Source organism: Zootoca vivipara, chromosome 3 (genome assembly GCF_963506605.1).
Source record: "Zootoca vivipara chromosome 3, rZooViv1.1, whole genome shotgun sequence".
NCBI lineage: Eukaryota > Metazoa > Chordata > Lepidosauria > Squamata > Lacertidae > Zootoca > Zootoca vivipara.
The window spans coordinates 12398310-12420085 of record NC_083278.1 but is presented as its reverse complement, the minus strand read 5'-3'; the positions used below and the strand labels follow the sequence as shown (position 1 = coordinate 12420085).

The following is a 21776-nucleotide window of genomic DNA, read 5'->3' as shown; positions in this document are numbered from 1 at the left end:
AATGTGGTGTTCATCTGAGCCACCTACACCTGGTGAAAGTGACTTATGCAAAATATACGACATTTCCCCTTCTTTGGCATTATTTCACCACATCAAAAGTGTGAGGACCTGGAATGGGGTCAGCTTCTCTCAAGGAAGCACCCTTATTCCACCTGCCGAAGGCCTTTGTAAGGAAAGCACTAATACGAGGTGCTCATTTACCAAATCCACCCGACATTTTATTTGCATCTCATTATTTGTACAGAAGCAGAGGTCACTTCCAAATGAATAAGAATGCCAATAAAATATTATTTTACATATTTATATATGTGCCTGTGTTTCAAAAATACTCTGCATTAATCAACATAATTCAGGATTTATTGGGAGGGTTTTTTCCATATATATATTTACAGATATATATTTATAACACCTGAAGATATCTGCATAGTCATATGAACGTTTTGTGGTTGTTGTTTTAAATGAAGTCATAATGGAGTGGTAGGCATTTTTTTTTCAATCACAGTACATGCAAGGTGCTCAGCCCAGAAGCATTTCTCACTTGGCTTACAATAGCGTGACGCTCTTATGTTTTGGGCAGCGACATCTATAAAGTTGTTCTGGTGCTAAAGCATTCCCAGTAAGCAAAAAACAAATTTTCCTCAAGCTAAGATCATGGATTCTTTTCTCTTCCCCCACCCACCCTGCCTGTTTGAAATAGATTCTTGGTTGAGATGAACTCGAAGTGAAGCTGTGACAGCTTAACATCACGTGAGCAGGATTTGGCTGGTGTTTTGGTTTCTTTTTTCAAAATGGCATCATTCTTTGGGGAATATCTCCATAGGATGCTATCCTAGGTTCCCAGCTCCTTGACCATCCCTTTGCTCCCATAGGAAAAGTTGGAGCTTTGGGAATATAGGATGATGAGTTGGATCCAAAGAAGCTTTTCCATGGATGGGAAAAGTCCTTTCATTCAAAGAAAAAGACTGTGGCCCAGAGGAGGTTTTCATTCATGGAAAGATTGGAGATGATCTTCAGCAGTTTCTGTCCTCCTTCAGCCTACCATCCATTTTTTTCCAAGAAGCATAAAGGGCTGTAGGATAAAAGGGGGGAATATCTCTTTCCTTACCCCTTCCATTAGAATTATGGATCTCCATTCCCAGATGATAGGATCCAACCCAGGCATCCCCAAACTTTGGCCCTCCAGATGTTTTGGACTACAATTCCCATCATCCCTGACCACTGGTCCTGCTAGCTAGGGATCATGGGAGTTGTAGGCCAAAACATCTGGAGGGCCGTAGTTTGGGGATGCCTGATCCAACCCATCCTAGCAGCAGCATCTCAAGCAGTACTCAGAGCAGAACATGCATTTCCATCCTAATTTCTTCCCTCAGAACATGAATGGGAAGGAAGCTGCCATTTTACACCAATGGCCCTTCCAAGAAGAAAATGTTGCCTTGTGAGCTCTGAAGTACTGACTTTTGAGAAATGGCTGCTCCCGCTGCCCCCCGCCCCCACCCTTTCCTGCCCTCTGCCTTTTGGTCATTATAAAGTAGTTAAGTTTTATTTCATCACATGGGAGCCCCTGGCCTACAGGAGAAAAAGTGCTTTTGCTTCAGCTGACTGGCGAGCGTGCCAGCTATTATCCCATATGCTTGTACTCAGATCTGTCTCGTGGGATATGGACTTGACTAGCGGTCATTTTGAGGTGGAGATGGTAAACGCCGAGGGTGATCACAATAATAAGTCCCAAGATCAAGCCCAGAATGAGAGGAAGGGTTTCTTCTAACTGTTCTCTTTGGTCTACTGGGCATTTATGTTCTGCAATAAAAATGAACAGAAAACAGGGAGGGGCAGCGAGACAGAGAGAGAGAGAGAGAGTTATTTTCTGTACCAGTAAACATGAGCTTATATGAAACTAAATGTACTTTTTTCCATACAAAGAGCTCAAGGCAGCACATCCAATATTTCCACAACAGCCCTGTGACGTAAGCCAGACTGAATACAAAAATATGGCCCAGAGTCACCCTGTGAGCTCCATGGTTAAGTGAGAAATTGGACAGTTTGGAGAACATAGGTATAATCCCTCTGGATCAGACCAATGGCCCATCTAGTCAAGCATCCTCTTTCCTGCAATGGCCATGATGGCTCCAGGAAGTTCACATGCAGGGGAAGAAGGCTGCACAAGGGAATGTCAGAGCAGACTGCGTCAGGGACTGGACATCATCGGAGGACTGGTGGAGATTGCTTCCTCCTCCTCCTGAACCTTCCAGAGAAGAGGAAGACAGTATAGATTTACAGTAGTGGTTTGTGGATGGTCATGGCTCAGAGGTAGATGAGGGGCAAAGTTGGGAAATAATGGGAGAAGAGGCAGGGGAAACAGAGCCAGAGCAGCTGGCTGACACATTATCACTAGAAAGCATTCTAGACCCGCCTTCTTCCAGAACCCAGCAAACATTGAAAGTAGGAGAGCAAAGGGCTTGGAGGCAAATGGCCCTAAGCGGCCACCATAAGGTGGGTGCTGATGATGATGATTGAGGAGAGAAGGAGGGTGGAGTTTACTCAGAGCAACGCCATTACTCCAAGAGGCTACATTTCTAAGTCTCTCTCTGTGAATATTGAATAAAAGACATTGGTACGAGCTTTCCTTGCCTACCCACTGTGGAAGGGCGTGTGGATCCAGAATTGGCCTCCACAGTCACTTACGGACCCATTGTTAAAATTGTGTTTATGGAAGACAATCTTACTCGGCTACGAGTGATCGAAGAAGAAGAAGAAGAAGAAGAAGAAGAAGAAGAAGAAGAAGAAGAAGAAGAAGAATTCCTGGCAGCCTACCGTGGGGGGATCAGATTCCCTGACACCTGACACTGGGGGAAGCCATTGATCGAAAAGATCCATGGCCTTCCTAGTCCCCCAACATGCCACTGAAACAGGGAGAAACATATGCCAGTCCTGGAATTGCTGTAAGTAATTTCCCTTCCATTGGAAACAATGGGAAGGAAATCATTTAATGGGCAGCCCTGAAAAGAACAAAGTAATGCAAGAATGCTTCTCCCACTCTTCCTGCTGGTGTGGTCTTGCCAGTCCCCCACCCAACATGCCACTGTTGACACTGAGTCATTGTTGACAGTACTGAACTAGGGCTGGAAAGGAGTAACCAAAATGATCAAGAAACTGGAGTGCCTTCCCTTTGAAATTGACATAGTTTGTAATTTTATCATTAAGGAAAAACAGGTGACCAAGGTCGGATGTGCATAAAATCCTAAATGGTGCACAAGAGGCCTTAACCCTAGTCTTCAGTCTTCTCATTAACCATTGGGGTCACTGAGTTAAACTGATGGGCAGTAGTTTCAGGGCAGAAAGTAGAAATAACTTATTTTTGCAACACTTATGGAATTCACTGCCAGGAGATATAGTAATGGTGATTGGCCCAGACAGCTTTTAAAGGAGTGTGGACTTTTTAAAAAATAACAGGATTTATATACCATCCAATTATCAAGACCTTTAAGCAGTTGACACAAAACAATATAAAAATATTCATTAAAAACAAGTCAACTTATAACTTATCAAAATAGAGCATACATAAACTGGTTTTTTTTAAAGGAAGAAATATACATGATTAAACTAAATGTTCAGATTAGATGGATAGGTCTGGCAATGGCTATTTGCCATGACAGACAAATTGAATATTGTGTTGAGAGTCTGCGTACCTCTGAATACCCATTGCTAGGGGTCAAAATTAGGAAGGGTTCTTGCCTTCCTTTCCTACAACTGGGATTCCCAGAAGCCATTGGTTGGCTGCTATTGGACAGTGGGTGCTGGGCTAACAGGACCCTTGGTATAATGCCACAGGGTCCTTCTTATGTTTTGTTTCTACCTGTGCATATAAGACTTTGACACTCATATGCCAACAATTAACAAATCTGCACCTGCATATATATAATCACACGGAAATGCATAACTTTTCATAAACCTGAAACCTTCCATTTTTTCTGGCATGAGTAGTTTATGACAAAAGGAGTATCTACCATATCTATACTATAAGAAAGGCAGTTGACTAAAGACATTGGTAATGGTTTACTGCTCAGAAAATTTAGAGCAGGACTGAAGAAGGTGAAGCAAAGGATTTGGACATTGCCGCTTTTTCAGTTTGGAGCTGTGGCATTTTGCCAAAATAATGATTGGTTATGAGAAGTCAGCAATATTGAATCCTCGGTCACAGCTATGAATGGAAAACTAAGGGCAGGGGATTCATGTTAGAAATTAAACAGAAAAGCAGGTTGTAGAATGTAGGGCAGACTAAGTCCTTACAATGGATGTTGGGAACAACACCTCCAACACAAAGACCAGGTGCCAACCCCCTGCTTATTCAGCTGCCCCCCTAAGCATTTTCAGGATTCTTCACTGATGAATCTTGCTTCCATACAGCCCAGTGACTGGTACTATTGCTCCAACAAAAAAGCTAGAAGTAAATAAGATCTACTCAATTGAAGTAATAGGAGCATGTCTTCACCTGCCTCCTTCTCCAGAAATAATTATAGTATTGTCCTCAAACTAATGCATCTTCAGGACCTGGCAACTCCTTAGCTCTTATCTTCCTAGCCATTACAGCATTTGTATTTATTTATGGCATTTATTTTTAGAAATTAAGAACCTGTAATGCAATTAAGAAGGGACCCAGGTGGCGCTGTGGTTAAACCACTGAGCCTAGGGCTTGCTGATCAGAAGGTCGGTGGTTCGAATCCCTGTGACGGGGTGAGCTCCCGTTGCTTGGTCCCAGCTCCTGCCAACCTAGCAGTTCGAAAGCACATCAAAATGCAAGTAGATAAATAGGAACCGCTACAGCGGGAAGGTAAACGGCGTTTCCATGTGCTGCTCTGATTTGCCAGAAGCGGCTTTGTCATGCTGGCCACATGACCTGGAAGCTATACGCCGGCTCCCTCGGCCAATAATGCAAGATGAGCGCGCAACCCCAGAGTCGGTCACGACTGGACCTAATGGTCAGGGGTCCCTTTACCTTTACCTTTAATGCAATTAAGATATAAATTAACACACTTAGTGAACCCTTGTTTGTGCCCACAATTGATTTTATCTGTGAGTCAATGGTCCTTGATGGAAAAAGCATCCATTATAGGATAATAATGGGATGGGGAAAATCTGCTTATTCCTAGCTGAAGGAATGCTATTCTTTGGACACAGCCTTAGTCTGAGATTCCGGACAGGATAAGTTATTCTTTCAAAAATAATAATAAAGAATGTGTGTTGCGTCCCTTCCCCATCCCAGCTTTCCATGGAAACTGCCTGCTTTGCTGGTCAAGTGCTGCCACCTCATCTTTCCAAATGGTACCCAAACATTTCCCAGCACCAGCAAGACCCTTACCTTCACTGAAGGTGAAATCAGAGCTGATGTCAAAGGGCTGAAGGCGGACCTCCGACAGCAAGAGAACTACAGATTTTTGATGGTCGGTGGAGGTCAAGGTGATTGTCTGCTGAGCTTGGCATTCATAAGACTTCCCAGCTGGGGTGACTAAAGCAGAAAGATGGCGTGTGGTAGATGTGTGTTTCCCAGCTGCCAAAAAAAGAGAAGTGTCAATGGATAAGAACCACTCCTATGGCCTGCGATCCTCAATGATGCCTACTATTTGAAGAGGCAACAACTCCCCTGCTTTCACTGACCAGACTTAAGCCTGTTACCACCATGACCCATTCCCCCCCCACCATTTCACTGGTGGAACACTGCTAGGGGACCACCTCAGTGATGGAAGTGTCATCCTGCTGGCATTATCTCCCTGTCTGCTGGCAGAGCAGCACTCGCGTGCCAAGGCCCTATGACCTACAGTTCCCTGATGATTAATAAACACATGGACATGAGCATTTTTGTTTATGGGATTAAATAGGCTACAACTTTGTTGGTTACAGATGTGAGCGGTTTGGCTTAGGCACTGGGTGGTGCCAGGCTATATCTCAACTCCCGCCTGTCTTCAGGGAGTCAATCTAAGGGTAAACCACCAATAGGGGGAGCCCTATGACTTACATCAAATAGGGTCACCCCAAGGGGTCCCTGTTGGGGTCATGGCATGGCCCTAGCCCACGTCCAGGAATCGGACAGAATCCACACCCCAATCTCTTTAACAGGAGGAGGGGCAGACAGAGGCTACAACCTCCCATTCTTCTTTTTCTTTCATAAAAATTGATTTTTTATTCCATTTTCTTTTTCAATTATTACATATGTCACATATCCATAATATTCATGTTACATTCCCTCTTCCCTCTCCTCCTGGACTCCCCCCAACTTCCACTTCTGATTTATTTCCCCCCTCTTTCGCACTACTGTTGCTAAAAAATATACTACGGTATATTATTTCTTCATCTTCTACATATTTTTGTTAATAAAGATGGGAGTGTTTATTTAAATCCTGCCATCAAATCTATGGTCTTCCTTTGTTTCTGCAAATATACTATGAATGGTTCCCATTCTCTTTCAAAGTCACTGTTGTCATTTTCTCAAAGTCTGTCCTTCAGTTTTGCCATTTCTGCATAGTTCATCAGTTTTTCTTGCCATTGTTCTTTAGTTGGTATTTCTCCAGTTTTGTGCTATCAAAATTCTCGCCGCTGTTGTAATGTACATGAATAGGGTCATCTTCTCTTTTGGTAGATCTTGGCCTAGAATGCCTAACAAAAAAAGCTTCTTCTTCTTCTTCTGTTTAGAAAATGTTATTTTCAACATTTTCTTCAATTCATTATATCTAGGAGTATGGATAACAACAGAAATATAAATATTTTTAAAGACAATTATGAAAAAACCTGGTATGAAATTAAAAGAAATTTGGAAACATGGAATAGGGTGAACCTTTCACTAATGGGAAGAATTGCAACTATAAAAATGAATGTGCTTCCATGGATGTTGTTTCTCCTCCAAATTATTCCAATAATAACGGGGACTGCATGCTTCAAAGAATGGCAGAGAGAGATTTCAAGATATGTCTGGAATGGGAAAAAGCCAAGGATAAAAAATAAGAAATTAACAGACATGAAAGAAAGGGGTGGCTTCTCACTTCCAGACTTAAAATTGTACTACGAAGCTGCATCCCTAGTATGGATCTGTGATTGGATCAAGTTAGAAAGGGGGGGAAATAACAGAATTGGAAGGACATGATAACAGGTTTGGATGGCATGCTTACCTATGGTATGGAAAAGCCAAAATACATAAAGGGTTCCACGATCATACAATAAGGAAATCACTGTTTAAAGTGTGGGGAAAATACAAAGACCTACTAGAACCCAAGACACCCTGGTGGTTATCACCTATTGAAGCACTGTCACTTAAAACACTGGGGGAAAAGGGAGAATGGCCAACATATAGAGAACTACTTGTTGAACAAGAGGGGAAACTAAAACTGATAGAATATGAAGAAATAAAAGAACATCTCCAAAGTTGGTTGCATCATAGACAGCTAAAGGATATTTTCAAAGAAGATAATAAGAAAGGTTTTTCATATTCGGTCTCCAAATTCCAAAAAGAAGTGATAGAAGAAAATTCGAAAATATTAAAAAAGGCAACTGCCCCTTCCAACCGAACAAAGGCCCACCACGAAAGGTGTGTGGACTTAAGCAACTTCCAGTGGTCCTTTGGTCAGCTTTCTGATGGGGCATGGACTGCATCCTTAGTTGCCGTCTTCAAATCTGGATTCCACCCAAACAATTCATATTGGTCAGGCCAGCTTAATAGCCAGAAAATCTTGCTTTCCCAGAGCTGGTTGAGGACAGAGGCAGGGCTCTCTCATCCACTTCACAGTGCATTGGCTTCATGTATTCTTTACACTCTGGTGAGACCCAAAATTCCTACAACTTTCTAGGTTAGTGGAAAAGGCAAGAACCCTTTCCAGGACATTCATGGTACATGTCTTGTTATTGTCAATGATGATGAATTGGGAGGGGGGGTGGAGGTTAAAAATGAAGACATATCCATGTGCAGAATTGCCAACACTTGGGGAATTATGGAGAAAGAACCCACTTTGTCAGAATATTTATAAATCATCATAAAGTGTGTGTGTGTGTCCGTATACCCTATTGGGGTCTTTTGCACTTGGAAGACTAATGTGTTTTTGCTATGGCAGCAACTATGATTATTATGCTAAAGAATACCAACTATTAAGCAGATGTGCAGCTTTGCCAGAAGAGATGTGTTGGCAACATCTTTCTCTTACTAGGTTCATCTCTACAAATTCAGCATATCACTCGTTTTTCTTTCTTATTTTCATTGCTGAAGGCATCCCCACAGGCCAGCATCACTCAAAGTGCCATCACTCATGCTGTGTCCCCTGAGGATTATTCTATTTGTATATTCCCCGGGCAGCATTTTAGCCATGGACATGCCCTGTGAGATAGGATTGAGAGGGTGTGTGACTTGCCCAAGGCCACTCAGTAGGCATTGCAGCTGAGGCAGGATTTGAACCTGGAATCCGTACACCCAATATCCAACCATTTAACCATTTGCGACACTGGTTCTCATAGCACAGCACTCTGAGCAAAACTGTACATAAATCAATAATCAGAGATAATATTCCAAAATAAGACCTGAAGCATATACAGATTTGTAAATGTGCTTAATTTTAAGTAAGAATAATGACAGTGAAATGTGCATGGTGTTCATATGATTAAAGTGAATCCATAAAGCTTAATAAGAAGGGCTGAAATTCAAAAATAAAGAAAAATGAGTATTAAAATGAACGACACATAACTGCTTAGCCTATGCACCTATGTCCCACTGAACTCCTTTCTCTGGATTGAACCCTATGGCTGCAATCCTATGCTCATTTACTTGGGAGTATGATTCTTTTGAAGTCAATGAGACTTACCTCTGAGTAGGAACATCTAAGATTGCACTTTAAACCTTCAAAAATTAAATCTTTTTTAAAAAATAAATAAAAATAAACCCATGGCTAATCTATGATTGCATGTGATGACAATTCCCAGTAAATTTATTAGTGCAGAGGCGAGGAGGAGTTTCAGACCCTTTTGAAAATCAATCATGATTTCCCTCCTATATACTTTATTTTAAAATGAATATGACTTTCAGCACACTTTATACTTAGGAAGGAGATAAATAAAACTTTGGCTTCAAATTTCTGCATATCAGGAATTATTCAAAAGCGATGAAATTTATGAACAGTGGATGTGACTTTTGTTTGCTTCAATGCGACAAAAGAAAAAAATAAGGATCTCAGGGTGGGGGGGGGGAGCCACAGACAATCTCTTGCAGAACTATCCTGCACTGCAGATATACACAGCAACAAATAGAGGCAGCAGGAGAACATCTAAGATCAGGTTGAGAGAGTAATGCTAGAAAATGAGACAGAATCATCTTCAACAAACAAACTACAGCAATGAAGCAAAAAGCTGGCCACATCTTCTAGGCGGGCATTTGGATGCAGTCCGGATGAAGCAGTCAGCACCACCATTTCAGTGAAGGGAACATTGAGGTGGCTTCGGGTTGCTGTTTTTTTTTTTTTAAGAGCATTTAGAAAGAACAGTCTCAAAGTCCAAGCAATAACAAGAAAAAAATAGGAGCTGGTTTTGTTATTTACATTTGAAGACAGGTTTAGGAGCCCAGTCTCTACGTTCTAAAGTGCTTGCAATAAGAGCATGAAATTCACCCATACCTGCAAACCCAATTCTGTAAAACTCAAAAATACTTTACACACAAAGCCTAAACTATAGGTACAAGAGTCAGATCATGTAGGCAGCAAATCCATCTATTTCATCGGATCACCTTTACCAATGGAGACCAATGTTAATTTGTGAGTTAAGAGCACATTTCATTTTCTTAATAATATTTCCCCCTCTGTTTTAGTTCTTGCATGTTGCTGTAAATAACCGATGTGGTCTTTCCTTCTTGCGATGAGTAGTAACATGTAGATTTGGGTTTTTGATTTTAATTTTGCCCTTTCTCGTTAACACGCCTGAAAGACAACTCTATCGGAGGTGTGGTTTTTTTTTTTTGTATTTACATTTAATTAATTAATTGCTTTGCTCTTCGGAGAAACAATTGTAGCTAGTCCTATCTGTTGAAAGGTGCGCATAGACCAGACTTGCAGCCCGATGGTAAGAACGTTTCCTTACAAAGTGAGCCTTACTGAGTTCAGTTTGATCGCAGCCGTACAATGCAATTCTAGGCAATGTCAACTCAGTAGACTCCATTGAGTTGAACGGGTCTTCTTACCCCAGGTAAATGGGCATCAGATTGCACCCGCGGTTCTTTGTAACGCGTCACCACTTCGTTTCAAAAGACTCCGAACTGACCGAAGGGACAGAAATCGGCTTCTAATCGGCAATCTCAAACTGTCGAATCGTTCACTCTTGAAAAGTGTGGCCTTGTTCGCCATTTCGAGGCGGTCCAAAGGCAGAAGAAATAAGTCGGTTTTGCGCACAGGAAAGGAACCCACCTTTCAGGAGGGCGCTGAGAAACAAAGCAGGCGGGGAGGGGGGAGAGAGAAGGCGGGGATCCAGCGCCTAAATCCGGGCATGTGTGCAATCCACCCAAGGGTAGGAGGGCGGTTTGAGGTGAAGGGATGCAGTTTTTATCCGCAGTGCGGGCTTGGGGGTGTAGGGGGATCTAGCCTGAGGTAGGCAAAGCGGACAAAAGAAAACCGGAGAGAAGCGACGCTCCGTGTGAAAGCAGAGCCGGGGACGCAATCCGGACTTGAAGAGCCCACGAAACAAAGTCTGCGTCTCGCTGTGTTGTGCTCTATGTTGTGTCCTAACACCCTAGCCCGCCCGCCCCACTCCCCGCTTTTCCAAGGCAGGTGGTGGAGAACTCCAGGTGGCCTTCTTCCTCTCCTGATCCACTGCCACCAAACAACCCAGCTCTCGAGATTTTCCTAGGCCCCTCTCTCTCTCTCTCTCAAAGTACATCAGGACTTACGGTTAACCGCGTCCTTGAAGTAGGTGCGCTCGGAGCTGTCATAGACGAACTGGACTTTGTTCATTTTCCACCAGGCCTCGGGTCCTGTGCTGGTGTTGCGACCCTCCTGTCGATTTCGGGGTGGAGGAGACGGGGGAAGGGGAGGTGGGGATAGAGAGAGATAGACGGAAAGACAAACGGTTGGTATTAAGGAAGCTTCCCCTTGGGACCCTACGCATCCCGTTTCGGCCTGGTGAGAATTTTGGTTGAGCTTTGGGAACCCTGCGCCCTCCCAATAAATATAAATATTGCTCGATTTCTCAGATCTGTCAAGGCGTGAAAGAACTTAGAAGCGGCGGGAGAAAGAACCGCTTCCTGGGCCTTTAGTGAGGATACTGTACGAACTAGAAAAATAAAAGACAATGCCATCCTGGTGTTTTTTGACCGCCCGTTTTCTCTGCCTCTCATCCCCACTCCTTTGACTCTTCCTGAGTATCTGGGCTCCTACGCGGGTGACCCTGCGGTCGCCATCAGTTACCTTGACAAAGTAAAGTCGCAGGGTGTAAGCTCTGTCTATCCACAAAATCTGGAGCTCGGCTTCGTTGCTGCCGCATTTCCCCTGCTCTTCTGCTCCCCGGGAAAGCGGGATGTAGGCTTGCTCTGTGATCAGCTGGACACAAGGGCACAACAGGCTCAGTCAACGGAGAAGTCCAATGACCTCCCGCCCCTCCGAAGTCCAACGACCTCCTCACCCCCAAAAAACACCTTTACTAAGGATTTCAGCCGAGGCAAAAGACTCTCAAAGGCACTATCAAGGGAAACGTGGCCGAGTCACCATCCCCCCTTTCCCCCGATGCTGCTACAACAACAGCCCACAACAGATGGAATGAATACAGGTGTGCGCAGGTTCATAGAAATGAGCGGATTTCTCTGGTCACACCCAGGGTAGAATAATTGCCCATAATCTCTCCATCACCACCCGACTCCCCGTCCCGGAGGATCAAGATGAGCAGTTAGATATGGTCGGATATCTTTTCACTCCCATGTGAAAAAGCAAGTTTTATGCACTTATAAAAGCATTAAACCCAAGAACCCCCAGCAATAGATACAGCCAACATTTCTTGGGGTGGGAGAGCGAGAGAGCGGGGGCGTTTATTCTCCGAGTACAATCTTTTCTCATTCCAAGCTTAACTACTTGCAAATTCGGTGTGGGTTGTTGTTTTTTAATTCTCTTTCTGTGTGTGGTGGGTGGGGAGCTGGGAATCTGCATTACCTTAGCAACATCAGGCAAGAATGAAGGGAGACCATGCTTGGGATCCTCATATTCTAGATTATTCCTGCTTCTCCCTCCCTCTCAGTCACACAGTATTTCAAATCAACAAACATTTCAGAAATACTAAAGCTAAACCTTCCCGCTCTTTTATTGGATGACAAAATGCACAAAGTTGGTGGAGTCGGTGTGCGTCCGTGCGTGTTTGGAGAGACATGGGTCAAGAGAGAGCTCGTGCGCAAGATCCTTACATCTACATAATTGCTGGCCCACACGTCATAGGGGACGATGAACTTCGCCGCGAATTCCGCCATAAGACAAGTAGTTCCATTTTCGCGAACTACAAAAATAGCTTTTTCGGGGTTCGAAGACAGGCCGGAGAGGTTCTCCACTTCTTGTTCTGCTCCGCTGCCGGCCACTGCGTTTTATATATAAGAGATCACAGTCAGGAGGGGGCATGGTTTTCAGGTTTAAGCTACAAACCTTTGCGCATTTGTTAGCGACCAAGACCTATTCAACTCAATCAGGCAGCGGTCAGTTTTTTGTCTGATGATGTGGGTAGGAAACTACCTGTTTTTCTTAACTGCACGGCATTTCCCAACGAAAGCCCAGCCCGCTGATCGACATATTCTTCCCAGTAAGACCAAGGAGAGATCATAGTCATCTCCCCACAACCAACCGCAAGACATGCAGGGCTGTCTTATAGCTGTTTCCCATTTCTCAGACGGCCCTCAAAGCAGGGATGCTAGTGATGCGCAGACTAAATAGACAGACTCGCCAGAGGAAAGTAGCGCTGGTCGTCCGCCACCCCCATGGGAAAAGCAGGCATTAATACTCACATAGAAATAGAAGCAGTACAGGGAGTCTTAGGCTGGATGAGGAGGTCTTGCGCCTTCTCAGATCCATGCTTCCAAAACGGAGCCCGCGGGGATGAAGCTGGATATTTTTTTGGCGGAGTGGGAGCTGCTCCTGGAAGGGTCTTTCCTCTTCGCTCGCTTCGCTTCCTGTAGTGTTGCTTGCGCGGAGGCGAATGCACTCCGATCACTTTCCTAAGCTCGAGTAATAGGAGCTGCGGGAGGCGGGGTGTACGTGGAAAGCCGGCGGGAGCTGTCCAAAGTAACCTAGTGCTGAAGTGCCTGGTACTTCACGCTCTCCTCAGTTATGTTGCTGCAGTGTCGAGGAGCGAATAGAGGAAGGTCGCGAGAGAGCTGTCCAAAGTAACTTAGTGCTGAAGTGCCGCCGTTGGTACGCTCTCCTCAGCTGTGCGGTTGCAGTGTCGGAGAGCGAATAGCCGAAGGTCGGAGCTAGCTGTCCAAACTAGCTGCGGATTGCAAAGCGACATATAGGAGGGAACTCGATAATTTCCTTGCGGTACTCACCTAAGACCGTAAAAAAAGAGCTGTTGTTGTGTCGCTCTTTCCGATTCCACCACCCCCTCCAACATTTACATTCTTTGGGCAGTTCAGGCTTATATTGTCGAAGCCCAACAGCCTTTCCTCATCCCCGACATCCCTTTTCCAGAGGCAATGCCTCTTTTATTTATTTCACACCCTAGCGAGGCGAAGTTAAAGCGCTCTCCCGTTCCATGATCCTGTTTAGAAGTGGTGGAGGAGGTGGCAGCGCTTTCCCTACAAAACAATTAAAGCGCTGCTTCTGGCGTGCTAGGATTGGAAGTCGTCAGCTGACATCGACGGAGTCAAATACAGCCTTAGAAAGGGGTCGAGGCATCGATGAAGCGTGTTCATTGTAGCCACAAGGAACGATTGCTGCAGTTCCCATGATCGGTGGGGATTTCGTGGCCAAGGAGAGGACAGCAAGTTATCATTAACCTCTATTGTTGAGTCTGCTTGGCTTGATAGCTAGCTTGCTAGAATATCTGGCAATGCAGAAAATGAATACTTATGAAACAGGAAAAGACTGAACTACTAGCGAAGGCATGAGATGGGGCATGAGGTGGGGGTGGGGCTGAGAAAATAATACCTCACTCAGGTGAAACCAACCGGAGCAAGTAATCTTTCCTTCCAACCTCATTGTCTCTCACAGGCACACACAGAGGGAAGGAATGCACCAAATAGTTTACCCCTATTGACAGGCCAAACTCAACCGTAGGTGGATTTTATGAAATTAACTTGATTCCTCAAACAACTTCCCAGAGTCACCTGATACTATTTCGCACTGCCTTTTAAAATGTCTTTCGGACTGGTTGTAATTGAAGGGGAGTTTTTCTATACAGGTTGCAATAAGTGGTGGATTAGCTATCAGAGGCCAAGCAAGTCAATCCACTTGCAGTAGACTGGCTTCCATCTTTTCGCTTGATTCCATGTGACCACCGCCATTTTCTGGTGGTGGTTGACAGAAACCTGGAGATCATCCAGGCTGTGGAATGCATGCTAAGATGAGATGTCAGTTTTAATCAGACCGCTTCTCAATGTGTGGCCTGACAGTCTCTCTTATACCCCAGCCTTCTCAACACACATGAAAAGCACATTGTATAAGGTCTCATGGACCCTCTTTTGAATACCCTGTGTAGGCTCATGGCATTTTTTATTTTATTTTTTGCTTCTATACCTTTATAGTCATAGTAAATATTTTAACATTTTAGGTACCAACAGTTACTTATTGATATAAAAGACGTACAGCTGGACTTCTAGTAATTTATTTCATTTCCAACGGACTTTAAATGTAAAATGCAGAACATCTAAATGCAACTTTCCATAAATAGAGTTGTGTTAAGGTCACAACCCTGTGCACATTTTACCTAGGAGTAAGCACCAGTGAATTCAATATTACATGATTCTCAGTAGAAATGTGTGGATTGCACTGTAAAATCTCAGTGAAACTAGAATTGTCTCCAGCACATGAAATATACTAGGGAAACCATAACTTTTTTTAAAAAAAAAGTTGATTTAAGCAATAAATAATGTTAATATATATAGAGAGAGATTTAAAAGTCCAAAAATCAGCATTTAGTGTTAGGGAATTGCATTTTTTTTAAAATGAAACTGCCAGACATTTGTTGGAGTTGAATCACTGAACTGATTCATTACCATTCTACTGCAGACACTAACTTGAAACTGCCATCTCTATCTACTGCTTTAGTGTACCAGCTGCAGAAGAGCAGCCCATCCAAATTACATGAATTTTCAAGCTCATTGATCCCTTCCCTAAAAATATATTGGACCAAAATTAGTTACCACAGTAACAAAGGAGGTAAATTAACCATTAATTAATTACTCTGCTGCATCTAATCAGATCCTGGTGTGATGTATGTTTTCATTACTGTGTGGGAAAGCTGCACATTTCAGGAAAGAAGTGACCCATTGGAACCAGCTCCCAAATAATTATTTATTTGTTATGTTATCTTCAATATTTATAGACTGCTTTTCGCCATAGAAAGTCACAAAGAGGTTTACACAGCAAGTAAAAAATTATAATCAAAAATCAATGAAACAAAATAAAATATTTTAAACAAACAAAATCCCCAGATAAAAACTCAAATCTGACAAATAGGCATAGTGTATAATAGGCATTATGATATGACGCATGTACATAGAATAGGTGCCTTCCAGTTATTATTTGCTTTCTCATGCTGCGGATCTGTCTAGTGCATTCATCTTTCATTGCAAAAGCTGAACCAATAACATTTAAAACATAATTCTGCATGAAGGATTTTCCATAACCTAAGAGATCATTTAGCAGTAACACATCAAACATGTGCTTGAAGATTAAAACACTGAAACCAGCAAGGCCTAATGAAGAAAAGAGAAAACCTCCTATTGACAGCAGTGTGCTAAATCGGGAGTCTTCTTTAATCGTTGTCCACATGTTTTGGTTGTGGTGGTGTTAGTAGATTGAGATGACATTGTTTAAACCATGCCAACTTGTACATCAAATGGATGAGAAGGAAATAAAGCATGGCAAATTATGACTGAGCACCGTGGGGATTCTCAATTCCTTGTCAAGTACTCAATTTGTGCATTAGTAGAATAACGGCATACCCTCCAACATTTCTCCAATGAGAATAGGGATGTCCTATTTCCATAATGCGCCAGAAGCGGCTTAGACATGCTGGCTACATGATCTAGAGAAAACTGTCTGCGGAGTGGAAAATGCCGGCTCCCTCGGTCTGTAAAGCGAGATGAGCGCCACAACCCCAGAGTCGTTCGTGACTGGACTTAACTGTCAGGGGTCCCATTACCTTTATTCCATAAAGATAATTTTACTATTTGTACCCCACACATCTTACTGGGTTGTAAAACATGATAAAATATTAAACATTAAAAACCTTTCCTGTCATCTTTAGAGGGCTGGGGGGCCAGATAACTCCATACCCTCCAACATTTCTCCACTGAAAATAGGGACATCCTAAGGAAAAGTGGGACATTGCAGGATCAAATCAGAAACCAGGATGGCTTCTCTAAATCAGAGATGTCCCTGGAAAATAGCGACACTTGGAAGGTCTGTAACGGCAACCATTATTAACACAACCATGTAACATATAAATGACTGGGGCTGCACAATCCTATATAGTTACTCAAGAGTAAGACAAGCCAACTGAATACCCAGCGGCTTACCTCTGAGTAGAAATGCATAAAATTGTATTATAAGGCTGAAATCTGATATTCACTTCCCTGGAAGTCAGCTGCGTTGAACTAAATGGTATAGTCGTATCTTGGTTCTCGAATGCCTTGGTACTCATATGTTTTGGCTCCCAAACAACAAAAACCCAGAAGTAAGTGTTCTGGTTTCTTAACATTCTTTGGAAGCCAAAGGTCTGACATGGCTTCTGCAGCTTCCAACTGAGATCAGGAAGCTCATGCAGCTAATCAGAAGCTGCAACTTGGTTTTCAAAAGGTTTAGGGAGTCGAACAGATTCCCAGAATGGATTAAGTTTGACAACCAAGGGACCACTGTTTTTTACTTCTGAGCCCACATGCCTTGGATTGCAGTGTAAGCATCAACCTTTCAGCCTCTTGGGATGGAGTCTGGTGACTCAGCTAGTTCTCTTTCATTGAAAACCAAACAGGGAAAACTAAGCAATAGCCCATCTGTCAGAGGTTAAATAATAAAACGTTAAGCACTTTTTGAGCCTTTGAAATGTTTCACACACATTGCATAGTTTCTTTAAAGCAACTCTTCTCATTCCTCATTTTTGTATCCTAAACCCAAAGAAGCTCATACCAGTATATGTGGTGTTCTCTCTTATCATCAATACAAGTCTGTAAGGTAGTTTGGGATATGAGAGAGAAAGTGGCTAGCGCATTGAGTTTCATGGCTGAGGTGGGATCATAGCTGTCAAGTTCTCCCTTTTTTAAAGGGAAATTCCCTCATGCTGACCACTCAACCATGCTGACTGACCCATCTTGAATCTGTTTACTGAAGAAGGCTTGTTTAGACAATGCTGGCAAATGTTAAAGGAGCATGGATTTGGTTTCATTGATGTGAAGATTAGTTGCATCCTGGGGAAATGTCTCGCAGTAGATTAATGATGCAAGGCATTCTTAAAGGCTTAAGCAAAAATATACAAATGGCTCTGTACTGCAGCCAAGTAACCTTGGATGTGTTCTGTGCTCATATGTACTGAGATTTTTGTGTAAGATAGAAGCTTAATGTGCATCACTCATTGAAGAAAATGCAACCACTTAACTAATTGCAATGAGGGGAAAGGGGGGGGGGAATAAACCAGCAGTAAACTCATTTTCATTTCTGCCGGTGCTTTAAAGAAAGCCAATGGTCCAGATATTAAAGGTGGAAGAATCAAAAAGGCCAAATTGCCAAAGGTAAGTTAACTAGACAAATATATGTACTGTCAAATTTATGAAAGTGAAGGAGACCATTCAAGCTCTTTTATGTCATAGTACTACAACCTTTAAAAAACCTGGCCTGGGCATCTTTGGTGTGGCTACACACAACCTCCCCCCCCCCAATTGTCATTTCAAGCAGATGCTGTCATAGATACTACCATTCTCCGAATGAATCTAATTCCGTCAACGGGAAGAAACAGACCAATAAAACAAGGCATTTTATGACTGCGTTCATTGCAGAGAATAAAAGAATCCAATGTCATCTGTCCATGGATCAGTAGGTATTTTGCTTAAGAAAGGCAGCTGTTTGATGTGTCGATTTAGAAGCAAGCACTAAAACTGGTGGAGGAGAGAAGTCAGCAGCAATGCTCTTTACCTGGGCGTAAGACTATGAGCTGGTTTTTGGAAGAAAAAAACAACAAGAAAGGAACTCCCACATAGCTTGATGAAATCTATAAAGAGGCACACAAGGCTTGTGAGCTGTGAGTGGGGGCAGAGGCAGAAGTGAATGGATGTAATTTTGACCTTTGCAAATTAAGGAGGCTAGTTTCAACACATGCTCATGCACTACTCTCAAGAGGCGCTATATGGTGGATGGTAAATTTGAGGCAGGCAAAAATACTAAAGGAGCGTGCAAAAGCAGGTTCAGTGAGGGGTACAGCCATAAGGGACATTCCTGAGGGCCAGGCAGAAAGGGCCGAATTCTATGCCTCTGGCATAAAGAACAGTGATAAATGCATGTGATATTCAAGCTTCCTTTTGAAATCTGTGCTTTTGGAGCAGGAAAAAAGTCTACCAGATATTGGGATGAACAAATCTGTCCATTTCAGGTTTTTTTTCCTCATGTTTTTCCTATCTTGACTTCAGTTCTCCACATTTCTATAGCAGGTGGCATAAAAATAAACCCTCCACATTCAAATTGACCAGCATTTAGTGGAAATTTCTCATGCTATATAGGCAATTCCACACTTGCGTGGGGGTTATGTTCCAGGCCCCCCTGTGTGCATAAGTGAAATGTGCATAAGTGGGGAACACCCTCTAAAAAGCTTCTAATCTGCTTTTACCCTGTGGCACCTCCAGTCTCTTCAATCCTAAATAAATTCAGTGACTTTTTTGTTTAGTTTAGTCGTGTCCGACTCTTCGTGACCCCATGGACCATAGCACGCCAGGCACTCCTGTCTTGCACTGCCTCCCGCAGTTTGGTCAAACTCATGTTCGTAGCTTCGAGAACACTGTCCAACCACCTCATCCTCTGTCGTCCCCTTCTCCTAGTGCCCTCCATCTTTCCCAACATCAGGGTCTTTTCCAGGGAGTCTTCTTTTCTCATGAGGTGGCCAAAGTATTGAAGCCTCAGCTTCACGATCTGTCCTTCTAGTGAGCACTCAGGGCTGATTTCCTTCAGAATGGATAGGTTTGATCTTCTTGCAGTCCATGGGACTCTCAAGAGTCTCCTCCAGCACCATAATTCCCCCCTTTCCCTCCCTCAAACTGCGCTTTTTCCTTGCTGTGGATTTTACCCTTTGCTTCCTGTCTTCAGTTTGTTTTTTGTACCTTGGTGGAAGGGATCAGTTTCCAGACTTGTTACTTTCATGGCTTTACATTCCCCTCACCCACTGCCCCGCCTTTGCCAGATCGTCAGAGCAGGGACCTAGGGCGATTATCAGAAATACCTTCTCCTTTTATACCTTTGATTCCAGATTGCCAGAAAGGGCACAAAACAGCAGGCTTGGGCCTACTGCAATACAGTATCTGTATTGCTGCTGCTGAGCAGGGTAGTGTGGCACCAGAGAGAGCTCCCATTGGTAAAGGTAAAGGACCCCTGGAAAGTTAGGTCCAGTCAAAAATTACTATGGGGTTGCGGCGCTCATCTTGCTTTCAGGCCGAGGGAGCTGGCGTTTGCCCACAGACAGCTTTCTGGATCATGTGGCCAGCATGACTAAACCGCTTCTGGTGCAACAGAACACCATGACGGAAGCAAGAGCACACGGAGATGCTATTTACCTTCCCGCCAAAGCAGTACCTATAATTTATCTTCTTGCACGGATGTGCTTTCGAACTGCTAAGTTGGCAGGAGCTGGGACAGAGCAAGGGGAGCTCACCCCGTCGCACGAATTCGAACCGCAGACCTTCCAATTGGCAAGCCCAAGAGACTCAGTGGTTGAGACCACAACACCACCCATGCCGCAAAGACTCCCATACACCGTTTTGGAGTCCATTTAGCCCTCATTTCTGGACTTTTTGCTCACTTTGTGCTCTGGGGAGGGTCTTCTTGTGCGCCACAAAGACTTTCCAGCTCTTTCCCACCATTTCCAAGTCTCTGTTGAATTATTTATTTATTTCCTGGCACTGCACATATACAGTACATGGTTGTGTGCAAGTCAATCGTGCCTAAGTGCAGGGTGCCTGTGCATATTTTTACATGCAATTTTGCTTGGCATTCACATTTTTACAAAGCAACCCCCCCCCCAAAAAAATTTATGCATTTTGCATGCTACTTTCACTATCTGCTTATCTATGCACCCTTTATCCCAGTATATGCACTTCTATACATGCTGCTTGGTTGGAGAACTGCAGGGAAGAGTAAATTTTGAAGGACAGCTGCGTTTTGGATCATGTGATGTCTCAGAAAGTGAAGATTAGGTAGTACCAGCTTTGAATACAAACTGAAATGAATGGCTTCCCATATCCCTTGAGATAAATAGCCAAATGAAGCTTTGATATTGGTTTTTTTTAGCACCCTTTCACTTATTTCTGTTGGAAAATGCCCTGGGGAGGCAGCAGACTCCCCCTCATCTCCGAAGCGTTCCCCGGTGGCTCACACCCTGGCTGTAAATCACCTTCACTCCAGGGTACTGGTAATAGGTGACTCCTCTCCGAGGATAAGATCACGCCAATCTTCTGGCATGATGTGGCAGAAGAAAGAGACATTTGTAGTTCTAAAAACTGCTTTATTATCAGTCCGATATACGGGGAATCCATCAGTACGTCTATGCTCTCCAGCACCAGTACACAACTGTGTAGTTACACAGAAACGAAACTAACATCCAACAGTACTCAGGAAGAAAGATAAGACAGACTTCCTTTCTCACGCTCTCTCTCAGACACTCACATGATACACAAATCATACCACTCCTTCCTGGAGCAGCTCAGGTATATAAAAATCCCAACAATTTCCACCACTGCAATTCCTGCTGGTGCTCCTCCTTCAATCTTGTGGAATGAATTATGAACTGAATTCTGTACGGAAGATCAGGTTGCTCTAATAACCAGTGACACAATGTAACTAATGGGATGACTTTGCACTGTGATGTATAATGTGATAAACATCACCCGTGTTCAGTGATGCCATCTAGAAGAATTGGATGTCATGATGCGCTTATGCTACTTAAGAATTGATTACATTAGCGAGCATAATTAGTTTTTAAACATGGAAGAACTTTGCTCTACGTGGGGCTACCCTTGAAGGTGACTCGGAAACTACAACTAATCCAGAATGCGGCAGCTAGACTGGTGACTGGGAGTGGCCGCCAAGACCACATAACACCGGTCTTGAAAGATCTACATTGGCTCCCAGTACATTTCCTAGCACAATTCAAAGTGTTGGTGCTGACCTTTAAAGCCCTAAATGGCCTCGGTCCAGTATACCTGAAGGAGCGTCTCCACCTCCATCATTCTGCCCGGACACTGAGGTCCAGCACCAAGGGCCTTCTGGCGGTTCCCTCGTTGCGAGAAACCAAGTTGCAGGGAACCAGGCAGAGGGCCTTCTCGGTGGTGGCGCCTGCCCTGTGGAACGCCCTCCCATCAGATGTCAAAAAGGAAAACA

General features: G+C 43.6%; 1 protein-coding gene across 1 annotated transcript; it reads right to left on the bottom strand.

Moving 5' to 3' along the window:
* Positions 1-1528: 1528 nt before the first annotated feature.
* Positions 1529-13453, bottom strand: LAMP5 (lysosomal associated membrane protein family member 5). Its single transcript, XM_035110086.2, has 6 exons — positions 12989-13453; positions 12401-12567; positions 11418-11549; positions 10901-11006; positions 5357-5545; positions 1529-1797 (listed from the first exon to the last, which is right to left on the bottom strand). Exons 1-6 carry the CDS (start codon positions 13053-13055, stop codon positions 1619-1621), a joined length of 840 nt encoding a protein of 279 aa, XP_034965977.2. The 5' UTR covers positions 13056-13453; the 3' UTR covers positions 1529-1618.
* Positions 13454-21776: the final 8323 nt, after the last annotated feature.

Excerpts from the sequence above, each read along its gene's own strand:
- LAMP5 (XM_035110086.2), bottom strand. The coding sequence starts at position 13,055 with ATGGATCTGAGAAGGCGCAAGACCTCCTCATCCAGCCTAAGACTCCCT. Across the intron at positions 11,550-12,400 it reads GGGCCAGCAATTATGTAGAT|CTGATCACAGAGCAAGCCTA; the intron begins GTAAGGATCTTG and ends CCTTGTGTCCAG. Across the intron at positions 5,546-10,900 it reads CTTCAAGGACGCGGTTAACC|CTGGGAAACACACATCTACC; the intron begins GTAAGTCCTGAT and ends TTTTTTTGGCAG.